The sequence below is a fragment of the Panthera uncia genome, chromosome X (assembly GCF_023721935.1).
Source record: "Panthera uncia isolate 11264 chromosome X, Puncia_PCG_1.0, whole genome shotgun sequence".
Taxonomy (NCBI): domain Eukaryota; kingdom Metazoa; phylum Chordata; class Mammalia; order Carnivora; family Felidae; genus Panthera; species Panthera uncia.
The window spans coordinates 40617068-40633893 of NC_064817.1; the positions used below are offsets into that span (position 1 = coordinate 40617068).

A 16826-nucleotide genomic window follows, 5' to 3' on the forward strand; every position below is an offset into this window, starting at 1 on the left:
GACAGCGATTGGGTCGCTTTGCCGCTCGTCACGACAGGGTCGCACTGTCATTGGCCACCCAGGTTTGCGTCATCTGCACTGCAGCCCGAGCGTCGTCCAGTTACTTCAAGGCTCGGGGAGAGACGAGCTCGTTCTGTGCTTTGGGAGAAGGCAGTTGTATGGCCCTGGCGGTCTTAGTGGCGACAAGAGAGAGGCGGCCGGTCTGACAGCCTTCCGCTACTCGCGTGACTGTATTGGTAATGTCGGGGTGGGCGCATTTTTTGGAGCTGGAGGAAGTGCTGCGCTTTGCTCCCCCATCCCCAGCGCTTTGGTTCCTCCTACCCAGCAGTCTTTGGGGGAAGTTGGGTGAGCCCATTTCTAGGGCGCGGGTGAACCGAGCTTGGCCCCTTCGGCGGTGGGCGGAGCCTGGGCCCGGGAGAGCTATACTGGGTCCTGGAACACCCAGCCTGGAGGGAAGGGTTGGTGAGTTTTGGTGGCATTGCCACCCTATCTTCCATCTTTTAGTACGTAGATTCCGTCCACCCAGCTATTGGTGCAGGTGGGCGTGAGCACATGCCGGGAGGAGGCGGTTGGTTTTAGGATTTGGATTTGAATCCTCATTTGAGCTGTTTTTTGGTGTTTTTTTTTTTTTTTTTTTTTTTTTTGCCTGCATGTCCGTCCATCCTAGGTCCGTCTGCTATCCGCTATGCCGCTGCCTGTTGCACTGCAGACCCGACTGGCCAAGAGAGGCATCCTTAAACATCTGGAGCCTGGTGAGCGAACTAAGAGCAGATGGGCCTACCATGTGCCAGGCTTGACAGGCACTTTGTTGTTGATACTGCCACTTGATACCTAGCATGGGCCTACCGCGAACCAATCAGTAGGGTGGCAGGCATTTCACTGATAACAATATGGGTTCCTGATATCCATTCCTATTTCCTCCGTAATACTGGCACCTAATGGCACGTGCAGTCCATCAAAAAATCCGTGGAAGTGATTACAAAGTATGTAACGCTAAGGGCAGCTGACAAGGGTAATAGGATAATAAGATACTGATACTTTGTTCTTTATCTTACTGGTGGATACCATTATCTCAGACCTATTGTGGTGCTAGTAATGATCTATACCTTATTGGTCACCATATCAGTAGCTGACCTGTATTTGGGGCCTAAGTGTTTGGTACACACATTATGGTTAACAGTATAAAATAATGATAGGATCTATCATTTACACGCTTACTCTGCTGCTGCTAATGTTTACACCTCATTGTCAATAATAGTAAAAGCTGACATTTGTTTTGGGCTGCAGTGTGCTAGGCACTGGAAAGTACATCTTATTTTCATCTTACTGATAAATGACATCTATCACCAGCGAATGTGTGCCAGGCATAGATCTTGTGGTTAACAATACTGATAATGATCATTGATCATCTATTTTAAGCCTATTGAGTATCAAGTCCTGTGCTGATGGTATATATATCTTACTAACAATACTGATGCTTACAGCTGACATCTTCGGGCCTATTGTGTGACAGGCAGTATGCTGTTGCTGACATATACGTTTCATCGTTAGTTATATCCACAGCTGAAATGTGTGGTAGGCCTACTGAGGGTCATATACTGAGCTGACAACCTACACCTTTTTTTATTTTACTGATAGTGACAACTGTTGCAGGCCTACTGTGTGTCAGGCTTAGGAACTGAATGGATTCAGAGCAGTGTTTGGACAAATCCCTTGCTATCCAGACCTGCTACTCAATATACAGAGTCTGAGGGGCGCCTGGGTGGCTCTGTCGGTTGGGTGTCTTGACTTCAGCTCAGGTCATGATCTCATGGCCTGTGAGTTCGAGCCCCACGTCGGGCTCTGTGCTGACACCTCAGAACCTGGAGCCTGCTTCAGATTCTGTGTCTCCCTCTCTCTCTGCCCTTCCCCTGCTCATGCATTCTTGCTCTCTCTCTCTCTCAAGAACAAACACTAAAAACATTTTTAAAAAAGGATTAAAAAAATACACACACACACACACACACACACACACACACACACACACAGGGTCCGAAACCCTGTATTTGCCAAGCTTGGGAGCTGAATAGATTTGGACTATTTTCAGCTAAACCCCTTACTGTGCAAGCTCATTTTACCCAAATAGATTTGGATAGCATGGTGTCACGTGCTTCCTGAACTCAGGAACTGGAGGATACATTTGTTTTGGTGAATCCCTATCTAAACTCTGAAACCAGATAGGTTTGGGTGACAGTATCAAATTTCAAATCTTATCTGAAGCCAGAAACAAAGGATTTAGGTAAACTTTTTTGCAAATCTTCAGATTTGGAATGTGAGTGACATCTGCCACAGCAGGTGAGATGTGGAACACACACGTGTACGTGCACACACACACACGGTCCATGTGAATCTGAGTGTCTCACCAGGCTCTGACTGTAGGATGAGAATCCCTCTGGTCCTTACTGCTTTTCTCCACCTCGCTGTCCTGCCAGAACCAGAGGAAGAGATCATTGCTGAGGACTACGATGATGATCCTGTGGATTATGAGGCCACCCGCTTGGAGGGTCTGCCACCAAGCTGGTACAAGGTGTTTGACCCTTCCTGGTGAGCCTGGGGGACTCGGGGGCAGGGGTGCTGACTTCTGACTTCACCCTTCCTGTGCTGTCTCTGGCCTTGGGGTAAATGGGGAACACAGGGAAGAGGTTTGGGGGTCCTCCCTCCGGGGTCCTGACATGGGGCAGGTCTAGGCAGAGATAGGGGAAGACAAGAGTTGAGGCTACAAGGAGAGGACATCTGTGCTGACACTCCTTCCCTCCCCTTTCCGTCCCCTCCTTCTCTCCTTCCTTCCCTTCCACTGCCCTGCAGTGGGCTCCCTTACTACTGGAACGTGGACACAGACCTCGTGTCCTGGCTCTCCCCACATGACCCCAACTCGGTCGTTACCAAGTCTGCCAAGAAGCTCAGGAGCAGTAATGCAGGTGAGTTGATAGATCCAAGGGTGCCTCACATGCTTCTGCAGCTCTCACAGAGGGGTCAGGTAAATGATTGTGGATCAAGAAGGGACAGGTGAGGCAGGCAGGCCCAACCCCCGGCAGGGGAGGTTGTTGAGGGCAGAGGCTGCTGGGTCCCGAGTCATTTCAAGGATTTTGTGTCCCCAGACACTGAGGAGAAGTTGGATCGGGGCCACGAAAAACCAGAGCGGGGCCACGAAAAACCAGAGCGGGGCCACGAAAAACCAGAGCGGGGCCACGAAAAACCAGAGCGGGGCCACGAGAAGTCTGACAGAGATCGAGAGCGTGGTTATGACAAGGTGGAAAGAGAGAGAGAGCGCGACAGGGATCGGGATCGTGACCGCGGGTATGACAAAGTAGACCGGGAAGAGAGCAAAGAACGGCGCCATCATCGCCGAGAGGAGCTGGCTCCCTACCCCAAGAGCAAGAAAGGTAAGCAGAGCAGCAGGACCAGGAGTCAGGGAAGGCAAGTGAGGCACCACAGGTGAGCCACATAAAGGAAGTCCTCACTTTGCTCATGCAACTGCCTGAACCTGGGTCCTGCGCCAAGGTGCTGCCATGGCAGCCATATGCTCCATTCCTTCCTGGGATGGGGGAGCTTGGTGATCAGGCGCTCCTTCTGCCTCCACTGAAGATCTCACTCTTTCACCGACTTGCACAGTGGCGAGCCGGAAGGATGAAGAGTTAGACCCCATGGACCCCAGCTCATACTCGGATGCACCTCGGTAAGTGACAATGCCTCATGAGCCCTTCCTTCTCTTTCCTCGTGACTTCCTTGTGTCGATGACCATTCCTTTTCTCCTGTCTCCTTTCCCCATTTGTCAGTTGTTGGGAGTTGGGGAGAGTGCCTACCACAACCCACATTCCCAACTGCTGACCCATATTCCCTAACCCTTGTCACCCCCAGGGGCACGTGGTCAACAGGACTCCCCAAACGGAATGAGGCCAAGACAGGTGCAGACACGACAGCAGCTGGGCCCCTCTTCCAGCAGCGCCCCTACCCGTCACCAGGGGCTGTGCTCCGGGCCAATGCTGAGGCCTCCCGAACCAAGCAGCAGGACTGAGCCTCCCCGCCACCCTACCACCCTGGGTATTTTTAATAAAGGCTTTTCAATGGATTGTGACCATGAGACCTGAGTGCTTCCTTCCCATGCACTTTTGAGGCTTCCCAACCCAAGCTGGCAAGATGCAAAACACATTTTATTTGTAAAACTCACCTAAGAAAGTGCGGGAGTGGCAGGGATAGGGGGGTGGGGGTGGGGCCAGAGGCAGGGGTGGGTTCCTTCCATGCCCTCATTACCACAGTTTGGCCGTGTTAGCCTTGCGTGGGGGTGGGGGGTGGGGCCAGGGAGGGTTCAGTGTCTACCTCCCCCCACCCCTAATACTGATCAGAGTTTGGTCCTGGCTGGGCCAGGGCAAGAAGGGAGAACGAGGCCAGCGTCTTCAATCCCAGCAGCTACGAACCCTTCACCTTGGTGAGCAACCTGTGGTGGGAATGGGGAGGAAAGAAAAACACAGAGAGCTGGGGTGGGCTGGCAGGTGGGTGTCCTGAGCAAGCGAGGGTGACAGTTGTGAGGCTGGTAGTTCCTGGGGTTAGTAATAGAGCCCCCGCAGAGTCCCCTGGGTCAGAAAGCTACACATGGACTAAATAAATACAACATCTTTATTTGGCATTGGGTATCCTGACATTTGTTCATTACAGTTCCTTAGAAAACAACCAAAAAATCAGAACAAATTAATCAAAAATAAAGATCCAATGACCCTATTTACACATAGCAAAGACAGCCCAGGCATCTCCCACGCGTGCATGTGCGCACGTGCACGCAAACGCACGCACGCACGTGCACACACATCCTGGGAGACAGTTAAGGGGTTAATAAGCGTTGAGGAGTGCAGGGGCAGGTTCCACATTCCAGCTGTTTTTAAGACACCCTTGGCCCTGTTACAAAGTAAGGGTGCCTCATACAGCCAGTGCGTATCAAGAGTGTGGTTGGCAGCTTAATTTTCCCTCTCAGAACGTCTCAGAAAATAACCCTGCGTCCAGCAACTGACAGTGTCTTAGGTTCAGTGAGATTCAATCACCCCAGTGACCTCGCCTGCCTGCTTTTCCCACACCCTGGATCATTAATTACCCGATTACACCACAAATTCCCAAACCTCTAAAAAACCGATGGCCCCCTGCTGCACCCTCCCCTGGACCAGGCAAAAAATCTCAGCTCCTACCCCTTCCTCCCCGGGGTGCTCACAACAGGCCCATTTTTCAAGGGTCTCCTGTCAGGAAAGCTGCCCCAAGGCCACACACAAAAAAAGACTGAGCGGCTAACACCATCCATTGTGGTTGTGAGGGAGGCAAGAAGGCCTCAAGCCATGGGAAGCTGAGCTCCACAGATCAGCATCTGTCACTAAAGAGCTGTAGGATTTTTGTCCAATTTGTCCTTACAAAGGTGGAGGGATTGCTGGGAGGGACTCTCCCAGTCATGGAAGACAGGACGCCTCTGGCTAAGGGCAGGCAGACAAAAAAAGGCCTTGAATGACAATACTGCCAACCTGGTCCCCAAGGGGTTAACTTGGGGCAGAGGAGGCAGCTCTTAAGAACCCCCTCCAGGGGAGTGGGAGGTCAGTCTACAAGGAAGGGTTCATGTGATACCCTGCCCAGTTCCACGCCCCTCCAGAAGTCTCCATGACCCGGGAGAAAAGACTCGTCCAACCCCAGAGCCAGGCCCAGTGGCGACTCAGGTCCTGCAGATGCCCAACACCCTCCACCCAGTCCCCCTCCCTGTCTCCCCCCACCACCACCAGCCCTCACTTCACCAGCACTGACTTTGGCAGAAAGGGCTCCGTGCTGAGGTCTCCACGATGGGAAGACAGCTTCGGTGGCGGCGGCTGCCCTGGAGGCTGCTGGTGAGTGCAGGGCCCGGAGGTGGAAGTGGAGGCAGAGGTGGAAGCTATGGCTTTGGCTGCACCTCGGGGAAGGCTGTAGAGGTAGACGGCACCGATGACCAGCCCAGCGCCAAGGGCAAACAACGGGTCCACATGGAAGCCAAAAAGGCGGATGGAGGCAACAGTGGACAGCACAATGGACAGGGAGGTGGCAAAGCCCTTGAGGATGTTATCGGCGTACTTGACGACAACAGCCACCAGCAGCCCGCCAAAGGCCTGGTTGAGCACCACGCCCCAGACAGCAGGTGTGTACCCGAAAAAGAAGCCACGGCGGGCCACGGCAGTGCCTTCAGCCCACCAGAGCCCCACCAGGCCCAGGGCTGTGCCGAAGAGGCCCAGCTGCAGGTTGCGCAGCCACACCGAGCCTGAGCTGCCCTTGAGGATCTTCTCGAAGTAGACACCTGCGAATCCCGAGGACAGACACGAGGCCACCACAGCCGCTAGGCCCGCCCCAGGGTTCTGATCCAGCGGCCGAGGGCCCCCACCACCGGCTTGCTGTGCCTGGACGATGGCAACGCCAGTGAAGAGGAGCAGCAGGGAGGCCCACTGTAGCCGGGAAAGGCTGCGGTTCAGCATGAGCACGGAGAACAGTGCCGTGGTCAGGATCTTCAGCTGGTACGTCACCTGCGAGAGGTAGATGGAAGGCACTAAGGGGTGTTCCCAACCCCCGACACGTGCACAATGGAGGGACGGGGTGGGGCAGACAACAATAAAAATATCCAGCCACTGGCCACTGACTGGCATGCAGCATGACATGCCTCCCAGAAAGTCCACAGCTGTGGAAGTCCCGGGCCACACCCAGGTCGACATCCCAACCCCATTTTCTGGCTGTGTGATGAGGAACAAAGCACTTGCCCTGTCTTGGCCCAGACATGATCTATAAAACACAGCTGTTGTATGTGAACCACTTCCCACGGTAGGTAAAGAATGGGCAACAGGCTCTTTGATGAGGGCATTCGTGACAAATAGGTGCTGAAACAAACAAATCCGCCACAATGACATCAGCAAACGTTTTGTGTGCCAGTGTGGGTCTAAGTACTTTGCATGAATCCATTCACTTAATGCTGATGTATGAAGTGGGCACTATTGTAACGTCCAACAGAAAGAGAAGAAAACTAATTAAGGCACAGAGAGGTTAAGTGATTTGCCCAAGATCACACAGCTGGAAAGTAGCAGAGCTGGCATTTGAACCCAGGCAGCCTGGCCCCAGAATCCAGGCTCTTCAACCATTTTCCAAGGCCGAAAGCTCACCTGTTGCCAACCAAGGGCACTTCCCAGGTATCATTTGTTTTAGCTGTCCCAGCCTCCTGGCGAGGCGGCATTCCCATTCTCAGTTCTCACAGATGAAGAAACCGAGGTTGAGGGAGAACCAAGGCCATTTCAAAGGTGACACGGCTCCTGCTCTCTGCAGCCCTCCCTTACCAGCAGCACACATCCCCCACCCTGGCCAGTTCCTCCCAGGCCATGCTGGGCATGGGGCTCACCTGGAAAGTGGCAGCTGGCAGGTTGGAGATGGCAACATACTGGAGGTTATTCTGCAAGGTGTAGATGAGAGACGGCACTGCGAGCTTGAGTGTGTCCACATACTGCACCAGGACAGCATCGTGGAGGAAGAGAGCCAGGTGCTTCACGTTACCTGGGTGGGGTGAAACACAGCCCCTTTTAGCACTGACTACACCAAAGAAGATCCTCTGAGGGCCAGGACTGGGCCTGGGCCTGTGTCTCCCAGCCCCCTGCTCTGACTCCCTGAGGGCCATTATGAGGTCTGTGTTATCAGTTTCCTGACAGTACAACCGCGTCCCTAGCGGGTGTCTCAGGTACCAGTCTGATGGACACAAAACAATCATCCTTAACACTGCGCCTGAGAATCAAGACCGTATTCACTCAGCTTACAGCCTACCTCCGTGGCAGAGTCCCATTCAGGGCAATCACTCAGTAAATGTCTGTACAAGGAAATAATCAGCATGAACTAGCTTGTGAAGCAGAAACCTTAGGAGCATGAAAGCAAGATTGTTTACCAGAGGGGAAGTTTTAGACTCGACTTTTACACTTATCCTAGCTCCTCACTGGCTGGCGAACTGCCTGAGGGCAGGGGCCACCTCCCAGTTAGACACTTCTCTCTGTCAGCCCCACACACAATCATGTGGTTGCCCTTGCCGCAGGGAAGAGTGGAAGCTTGACTATTAAGCAGAAAGTCTGTTTGGGATCTGCTCCCACCAATACATGAGAACACCTTCCTGTGTCATAAGGCCTTTGCAAAGCTCACCCCATTTTTTTTCAGTTCATCTTTAAAAAAATAAAAGATTTTAGGGGTGCCTGGGTGGCTCAGTTGGGTGCCTTCAGCCGAAGGGTCCAACTTCGGCTTAAGTCATGTTCTCATGACTCGTGGGTTCGAGCCCTGCGTTGGGCTCTGTGCTGACAGCTCAGAGCCTGGAGCCTGCTTCGGATTCTGTGTCTCCACCTCTCTCTGCCCCTCCCCCACTTGCAGTCTGTCTCTCTCTCAAAAATAAACATTAAAAAAAATTTTTTTTAAATACCAGCCCTATGAGGGCAAGATGCAGACTGCATTGCTAACACATCCACCTCCACAGCTGGAGCAGGGCCTGCTGCAGTGAGCACTTGAACTGTCTCAGAGTCAATCAAAAACAGAGCAGATGGCCTGGCAGGGCATTATGTTAAGGGAAGGAAGTTAGACCAAGAAAGAGAAATACTGTATGATTTCATTTATTCATGGAATGTAAAAAAAAAAAAAAAGCCTCAGGGAACTGGTGGTTGTCAGGGCAATGGCGGGGAGGATGGGCGGAATAGGTGAAGGGGATTAAGAGGTACAAACTCCCAGCTATAAAATAAATAAATCACAGGATGAAAAGTACAGCATAAGGAATGTAGTCAATAATATTGTAACAACTTTGTATGGTGACAGATGGTAACTACACTTACCACAGTGAACACCGTGTAATGTACAGAATTATTGAATCACTATGTTGTACACCTGAAACTAATAGAATATTACAGTTGCCCCTTGAGCAACCAACAGGAGGTTGGGGAACCAACCTCGTGCACAGCCAAAAATCCATGTATAGAGGGGCCTGGATGGCTGTCTGTTGGGCATACAACTTCGGCTCAGGTCATGATCTCACAGGTCCTGGGTTCGAGCTCTGTGTCTGCCTCTGTGCTGACAGCTCAGAGCCTGGGGCCTGCTTCAGATTCTCCCTTTCTCTCTGCCCCTCCCACTTGTGCTCTCTCTCTCTCTCAAAAAAAAACATTAAATGTTTTTTTAATTCCACGTATAACTTTTGATTTCCCCCAAACTTAACTCCAATAGCCTACTGTTGACTGGAAGCCTTATCGATAACATAGTAATTGATACGTATTTTGTATGTTAATATTATATGCTATATTCTTACAATAAAGTAAGCTAGAGAAAAAAATCATAAGGAAAATGCATTTTCAATACTGTAGTGTATTTATAAGAAAAAAAAACTTGGGGCACCTAGGTGGTTCAGTCGGTTAAGCATCTGACTTCGGCTCAGGTCAAGTTCTCATGGTTCCTGAGTCCCGCCTTTAGCTCTGTGCTGACAGCACAGAGCCTGCTTGGGATTCTCTCTCCTTCTCCTTCTGCCCCTCCCCCACTCGTGTGCTCTGTTTCTCTCTCTCAAAATAAATAAATAAACTTAATTTTAAAAATATACTGAGGGCAGAGCTAGATCGTACATCTATATCCTTTACACACGCAAGGCCTTTATAGAGAAATGATTGGTAACGTTTTAAAGGAGGGCTTTAAATTAGTAGATAAATCCACCTTACAGGAAATACAGAGGATAAAAGAACATGTTAAATGATACCACAGGGAGGCAGCCAGCAAAATCCAGGCCACCCAAAATCTACAAGACATACAACCTGCTCTCTTTAACAAATTAACTGCAGATCAAAAAGAGCTGGAGGGGAGCCCTGAGGTTGACAGACCTAGAAGCCATCAACCAACTACAAGACACTGACCATATATAAACCTGACTGAGACAAATTCTTAAGACCTGTTAGGATATTTGAGAAACCATTATAAATGTGAACACTTGACTGGATATGTGATTATTTTATTAACTTTAAAAATTATTAATTTTCTGGTGTATGATTTTTAGATATCGCAGTAATTTTTTTAATGTACAAAAATATTTATTCAGGACTGTAAGGGGGGATTTACTGCAAAATAATACTTAGTTCATGTGGGACATACTGTAGTATAATAAGGCAGGGGGTGGGTACATGAGCAGACATGTAGACTGGCAGTGAGTGGATAATCACTGATGCTGTTTAATGGTAGAGTGGTCATGGGTTGAAAACTGATGAATCTGGGTGATGGGTACATGGACATTTTATTATTACCTCCGATTTTATGTATGTTTAACATTATCCATAACGCAAAGTTAAAGGGAAATAACTGAATCACTATGTAATGGTCACCTGATACCTTATGGGCACAGATGGTCTCACTCCTACAGTCCACACAGGCCAGCTCCCAGGGGATTAGGGATATAAAAGTGTGGGTGCAGCTACTCATACCTGGAGGGACAAGGCAGCTTAGCTACACATACATATTCTCCAGGCAATTTCACGGACTCAGTGATACTCCCCCAGCAAACCCAAAACTCCCCCAGCAAACCCTCCATGTGGGGATGGGTACACACCCACACAGTCCCACCCGCCAACTCCAGTGCAGCACCCCCTTTCTGGTTCATACCCCTCTTCTGTGCGAAGAGCAGCAGCAGGCAGGTGAGACCTTTGAGCACTTCGGCCATGACCACAGCAGTGGTGGCAAAGAAGCGGTCCCCAGGCAGTGTGCGGGCATAACGGATGCTGAGGATGAGGGAGGCATTCTGGACCACCAGCACAGCTAGGGATATGTATTTGAGGCGCCGGTGAGCTGTGGGGAATGGAATGAGCAAGGGGGAAGAAGGGATCAGAAGCTGCTGGGGCACAGCCACACCACCACCTTCCCCCTCACTCCTTTCTCAACCAGGATCTTCCTAGCCACTTGCCACTTCCTCCCTCTGCCTCCTTCTCCTAACCCAATGAGGGTATGACTCCCATCTACTTCTACTGCCTCAACAGGCAGGAAGGGCCACAAAGGGAGAAATGGGCCTCACCCTGTCCAGCCCATACTTGGAATCCTTGGTGAGGTATCAGGAAATGGCTAGGGCAGGTTCTGGACACACTCTGGCCCCCTCTCCCCCTCTTCTGTGTGAGAAGCAACCCACGCCCAGACAGAATACCAACTACATTCTCAACATTTGAGTGCTGACCGTCTGCCTATCACTGGGCTAAAGGATTTTATATGCATTACCTCAACAGACCTCTATATTGCTCTGATCTCTGAATGAGCTACAAGGATTCCATTCTATGGATGAGCAAACCGAAGACTTATATGAAATGATGCTTCTATTTAATGAGAGGCTGTCCTATGTAAAGAATGATACCTCAATACAGGGACCACTGTATAAGGCATGTCCACCCCCTAGTAACGGTCTTTCTCCAATCTAAAATATCATTTCATCCCCTTCAACTATGAATGGTCTCTCCAACTCCTACCTTGTATGACCACCAGAGTCCACCTGACCCAGAATGGTTTCATAAACATAAGAAATAATTCCTCCACAGTCCCTAGGATTGAACCCCATATAATAAATGGTTATTGCACCAAGAATGGTCTGGTTCCCTCTAGACATAAGGAAATATTTTTCTATACTCCACATGGTCCAGTCATCCTCCAACCACCGCACCACCCCTACCTCCAGCCAAGGAATCATTCCTGTTCTACTCACACTCATAACGAACTCTCCCCGCTATAAAGAAGGGCCCTGCACCCTTAGAAAGTCTTTTCTCTGCCATATAAGGAAGGACCCTCCCACTCCAACCTGCAATGAACTCTACCTCCACTAGGAAGGGCCCCCCCACAATGGTCCTCTCCCCTTCTTATGACAGACATACCAATCCTCAAAATGGACCCTCTTAAGTTGTGTAAGGAAGGACCCGCCCCACCCTAACTCACAATAGCCCCTATCCCTTTATAAGGAAGAAACCACCACTCTCAGAATAGCTTTTCTCTTCTATAAGGAAGAACTTCCCCACCCTCAGAATGCTCTCTCCCTTCTATAAGGACGGACCCCCCCACACACACACTCAGAATGGTCTTAATGATCTTAGCCTCCACCAAAAGGAATAACCCCCCAGACTCAGAATGATCTCTGCTCTCCATATGCGGAAGGAACCCTCCATCACCTTCAGAATGGTCTCTTCCCCGCCTTCCAACACACTCACGACAGTCCGTTCCGTCCTCCATCCCCCACCCCCCACAACACACATAGGTCGGTCCATATGGGATGCTCCCTCTAGCTTCGGTGAGGAACCTTCCTGACCCCCCAGCGATCTCGACTCTCGCCCCGCCGCCCCTGCTTGGTCACAACCTGTCTCACCCGCACTCGCTGTCCCAGGCTCCAACGCCCCCGCGGAGACCACCCCAGGTCCTGCCGCCGCGGTGGAACCGCCAGACCCAACCGCTGCCATGTTGGCATCTGCCTGGTCCGTCCCCTCGGCAACAGCAGGCCACTTCCGTGTCCCTCACTTCCGCTTCCGGGCCTCTTGGGTGGGGCCGGGACAAGCGAGGGGCTGGCCGGAGCCGGGGCTTTCCTCGTCCGCTCCCGAACAGTGAATCTAAGACCGCGGCCTTGGGATTTCCAGATTTTGTCGGGAAGGGGAGACCCGACGGGCGGCCGGCTCAGCCTCTTGATGTCTCTACAGAGCCTCATTGGCTTATTCCCGTTACCAGACCCGCCCTCATCTTCATTGATCCTGCTTTCCAGATCACCCGCCCATCCTATGTCCTCGTCTCATTGGTTCAGCTGACCCTCTTCTATCTCGGCTCTTTATTGGCACCTTCTACAAGAGGATACCTCCCTTTCCGCATCAAAACTCCTGGGTCCTTTCTGGTTGGACTGAAGTTCCCCTTTCTCCCACCTCCAGCGAGGTCCCGCCTCCTGGAGAGCCCGCGGGCATCTGGGAGGAAAATGAGACTGAGGGGGCGGGGCGGGTGTGCGTCAAGTTTCATCAAGCAGATGAAAGCAGAGCGGTTGAGGCCACACAAGTGACAGGGCATAGGAGAATTGAGACTGGAGGATAAATGAGCCCCTATTGAGGGTGCGAAGGAGACCCGTAAGCCAGCAGGTGAGGCGGCGTTCAGGTTAGCTTTTGAAAGAGGGGGAGGGGGCGCACCTGGGTGGCTCAGTCAGTTAAACCAAGCGTCCCACTTCCGCTCAGGTCATGATCTCCTGGCTCCTGAGTTCGGGCCCCGCGTCAGCTGGGGAGCCTAGAGCCTGCTTCAGATTCTGTGTCTCCCTCTCTCTCTCAAAAAAGAAAAAAAAAAGGGGGGGGGCAAGAGAGGGTTCAGCTGAGGTCAGGACAAGTGAAACCAAGACAGAACAGGGCAGGTATGTCAAAAAGTGAGGACTGAGGGGCGCCTGGGTGCCTCAGTCAGTTAAGCGTTGGGCTTTGGCTCAGGTCACGATCTCCAGGTTCGTGAATTTGTGCCCCGCAACTGGCTCTGTGTTGACAGCCTGGAGCCTGCTTCAGATTGTGTCTCCCTCTCTCTGAACTCTACCCGTTTGCACGCTCTCTCTCAAAAATAAACAATTTTAAAAAACAAAAAAAAAATAGAAGTGAGGAATGAGAGATGAGAGGGATGAACAAGTTAAGACTGCAAGGGAGACATGAGAACATAGGGGCAAAACATGTGACTTACACCCTGAATGTTACAAGGAAACAAGGAAAGGCTGGGAAGGTTTTTGTCTGTGCCCAACCCTGGCCCCTCCCTCATCAGTGCCCTGAAAGGCATTTTCTCTTGTGGGAGGATTTTATTTCCTCCCCTGGGGGTGAGGAAAGCAGTTTTCTCTGCCTGAGCAAGCCCATTTTTGATTCGGGAAGTGTCTCAAACATCTTCAGTGTCTGTGGTATCTCTAATGGAGCCCTTCTGCACATCTTGGGAGCTACATAAGAGCTGAAGAGGGGGAAATCAAGTTTTTCTTTGTGGTCCTGCTTAAATGAACCCTAAAGGAGCTTTAGGATGGTACCACAAGGCTAAGAATCCCCAAGAGCTGAGGAGAGCTCCAGCCCACCTCCCTCTTGGCTCAGCATACAGATGCTCCATAATTGCCTCACTGTATCTACAAATGGCCAGTCACTTCTGATTCTATAACATTTATTAAGTAGTGGGTTTCCTTGCTGCATCTACAATGGCCAGTCGCTTCTGATTCTATAACATTTATTAAATAGTGGGTTTCCACACATGGCTTTTTAAATAATCCAGGCAGGGGGAGAAGGAAGAGGAGGACACAGTTGGAGTTCCCCTCCCACCAATACATAAGTATTTACATTTCAGCAACTGGACAATCCTGGCTCAGAAGGAGGCAGCAAGAATCCGAAAAAGATGGAGGGGGGGGCCCCAGGAGAACAAACAAGACTTATTTCCCCCACCCCATCCCCCAAAAAACCATCCACCCCATCCTAGTGGACTCTGGTGGTGTCCATCTTCCATTCCTTCCCCAAATCATGGAAGAAGGGTTCTCCTCACCAGAATAAGAGCACTTGGGATAACAGAGTAGGGTCCCCTCACCAAAAAAAATTAATAATAATAAAATAAAATAATAATAAAAAAATTTAAAAAAAGTCCTGGAATAACAATAGGGCATTACCTCCCCCAGAATAAATAACCCTGGGCTGAGGTAGGCAAGCAGCTTGACTGAATATAGACCCTGGGCTAGGGGAAAGGGTCCCTTTGCTAAAATAAGAGCTGCTGGGGCATTGGAGGGAAAGCACCCTTGCCCAAGTGAGAGCATTTAAACTAAGTGTGTGCGGTGGTAGCAGGAGGTGCCAGTGTAGGGGTTACAACTTATCAGAATAAGAGTCCTGGGGCTCAGAATGGAAGTAACTTCAAACCAAATAAACACCCTTAGCAAAATGAGAAATATGGAAGTCCCCCCCTCCAGAATAAGAGATGTAAGTTCTGGGAGGAAGGCTCCTTAGCAGGATTGGGATGGGGACTGGGCAGACTTGGCTTATGTCTCCTGATCCCTGATCCCCAATCTCTGACCCTAGTAACACTGGATTTTTACTGACCTGTATAACCAGGTCAACAGATATCCATCTATCCCTGTGGCATGCCATGGGACGGGTATTTAAACTAGTGGGGGCCTGGCCAGGACTAGGGCAGCAGGGACCAGGCCAAAGGGGTGGGACCCCCCGTGGGGGCATTGAGGGATGCATCCTCAGCTGGTGTCTGCATCCAGGGGTCCAGCAGTATCTCCTCCAGTGAGGGTCGGGCAGAGGGTTTGGGGGCCAGGCACCGGCGGATTAGGGCACAGCAGTCTGCAGATCAGAAGTACACAGAAGATTAGCAGTCAGTTCGGGGCACTAGTCCCTGGGAAGGATGCAGTCCACTGGGATGGGACCAGTGAAGGCCTCACCTGGGGAGACATGGGCAGGGAAGTGGAGCTCAGCCTCCAGAATCTCCTGGTCCCTCTCAAAGGGAATGTCCCCGCACACCATGTCATAGAGGAGGATGCCCAATGACCAGACAGTGGCTGGGAGCGCGTGGTACTGGTGACGAGAGATCCACTCTGGGGGGCTGTACACCCTTGTTCCTGCACACAAGCCAGAGATTAGACCACTCTCTGATAATGCCCTTCTCCCACCTCACCCTCCCCAGGAAGTGTGGTCCCCTCACCAGAATTAAGAGAACTCAGTACACGAGCAGGGTTCCCTCACCAGAATAGGAGCTCTTTAAAAATAACAGCAGAGTCTCATCATTAGAAAAAGGTAATAGCAGAGTGCCCTCAACAGAACAAAAGCACTTAAAAGTAACAGTAGGATCCCTTTACCAGATAGAAAAGGAATATTCAGGATAACACAATCCCCTTACCAGAATAAGAACCCTGAACAAGGTCTAGGCATTGTCAGAAGATGGACTTTATCAGAGGACAAGGCTTGAGCATTCCCAGTATTAAAGATCAAGAACCTTATAAAGGTGCAATACAGATCAAGGATTACAGGACACCCCAGCACTAGGGGCCAATGATCAAGAGACCACAAAGATAAAAGGTAAAAAATCCCCCCACTGAGATTTAGGGAAGACTTACCATCAAAATCAGTATAGGGTTCATCATGAAGTAGGGCACCGGAACCAAAATCAATGAGTTTGGCACAGCCCCGGCGAAGGTCCATCAAGATGTTCTCGTCCTTGATGTCACGATGGACAACTCCACGAGCATGGCAATGCCGAACAGCTGCCACTACCTGGGCAAAGAGGCAGCGGCTTCGGCCTTCACCTAATGGGCCCTGCTCTGTGATGTAGTCAAAGAGATCCTGGGCAGGCAAAGGTCGCTCGAGGACCAGCATGAAGCCTTCTGGTGTTTCAAACCAGTCAAGCAGGCGGATCACACCAGGGTGCCCACCACCTGCACCCACCTTCCATAGCAGTGCCACCTCCAGTGGGCATGTGACTGAGTCTGACTGTGAGGGGAAGAGGAGAAAAGAGAGAACACAGACGTCAGGGCAGCAGCTGTGAGGCGGACTTCTTGCCTGAACTTAATTCATAGCCCCTCAGCCTCCTGACTTTGTGGTCTTCAGCAACCCACTTCCCTCCCTGAGCCTCAGTTCCCTAGCCTTAAGGGCCACTGCAAAGGTGGTTTGAGCCAAAATCCTATGAACATCTGACTCAGTAACTATTTGAATAAATGAAAGTGGTTCTTAAAAAAAAAGCCTTCTGGGGCGCCTGGGTGGCGCAGTCGGTTAAGCGTCCGACTTCAGCCAGGTCACGATCTCGCCGTCCGTGAGTTCGAGCCCCGCGTC

General features: G+C 50.9%; 3 protein-coding genes across 9 annotated transcripts in view; 1 reads left to right on the plus strand and 2 right to left on the minus strand.

The window, feature by feature from the left end:
- Positions 1-103: 103 nt before the first annotated feature.
- On the plus strand, positions 104-4114 carry PQBP1 (polyglutamine binding protein 1). 2 transcript variants are annotated; one of them, XM_049643816.1, is made up of 7 exons: positions 104-236; positions 668-752; positions 2472-2583; positions 2845-2957; positions 3138-3422; positions 3652-3715; positions 3898-4114. In XM_049643816.1, the coding sequence occupies exons 2-7, from the start codon at positions 686-688 to the stop codon at positions 4052-4054; spliced, it is 798 nt and encodes a 265-aa protein (XP_049499773.1). In that variant the 5' UTR covers positions 104-236; positions 668-685; the 3' UTR covers positions 4055-4114. The 2 variants fall into 2 exon arrangements, with proteins under 2 accessions (XP_049499773.1, XP_049499774.1); XM_049643817.1 differs by lacking the exon at positions 104-236 and adding an exon at positions 413-462.
- Positions 1534-13281, minus strand: SLC35A2 (solute carrier family 35 member A2). 6 transcript variants are annotated; one of them, XM_049643809.1, is made up of 6 exons: positions 13197-13277; positions 12401-12980; positions 10669-10851; positions 7415-7566; positions 5812-6554; positions 1534-2464 (listed from the first exon to the last, which is right to left on the minus strand). In XM_049643809.1, exons 2-6 carry the CDS (start codon positions 12489-12491, stop codon positions 2299-2301), a joined length of 1335 nt encoding a protein of 444 aa, XP_049499766.1. In that variant the 5' UTR covers positions 12492-12980; positions 13197-13277; the 3' UTR covers positions 1534-2298. The 6 variants fall into 6 exon arrangements, with proteins under 6 accessions (XP_049499766.1, XP_049499770.1, XP_049499768.1 ...); XM_049643813.1 differs by lacking the exon at positions 12401-12980 and having other exon boundaries at positions 13197-13281; XM_049643811.1 differs by lacking the exons at positions 12401-12980; positions 13197-13277 and adding an exon at positions 11517-12394.
- A 943-nt stretch (positions 13282-14224) lies between these two features.
- Positions 14225-16826, minus strand: part of PIM2 (Pim-2 proto-oncogene, serine/threonine kinase) — a 10846-nt gene continuing 8244 nt past the window's right edge. Inside the window, exons 3-5 of the mRNA XM_049643236.1 lie at positions 16115-16556; positions 15443-15619; positions 14225-15344 (exon numbers count right to left, since the gene is read on the minus strand). Coding sequence (XP_049499193.1) covers positions 15181-15344; positions 15443-15619; positions 16115-16556 — 783 coding nt within the window. The 3' untranslated portion in view covers positions 14225-15180. The remainder of the gene's footprint in view (positions 15345-15442; positions 15620-16114; positions 16557-16826) is intronic.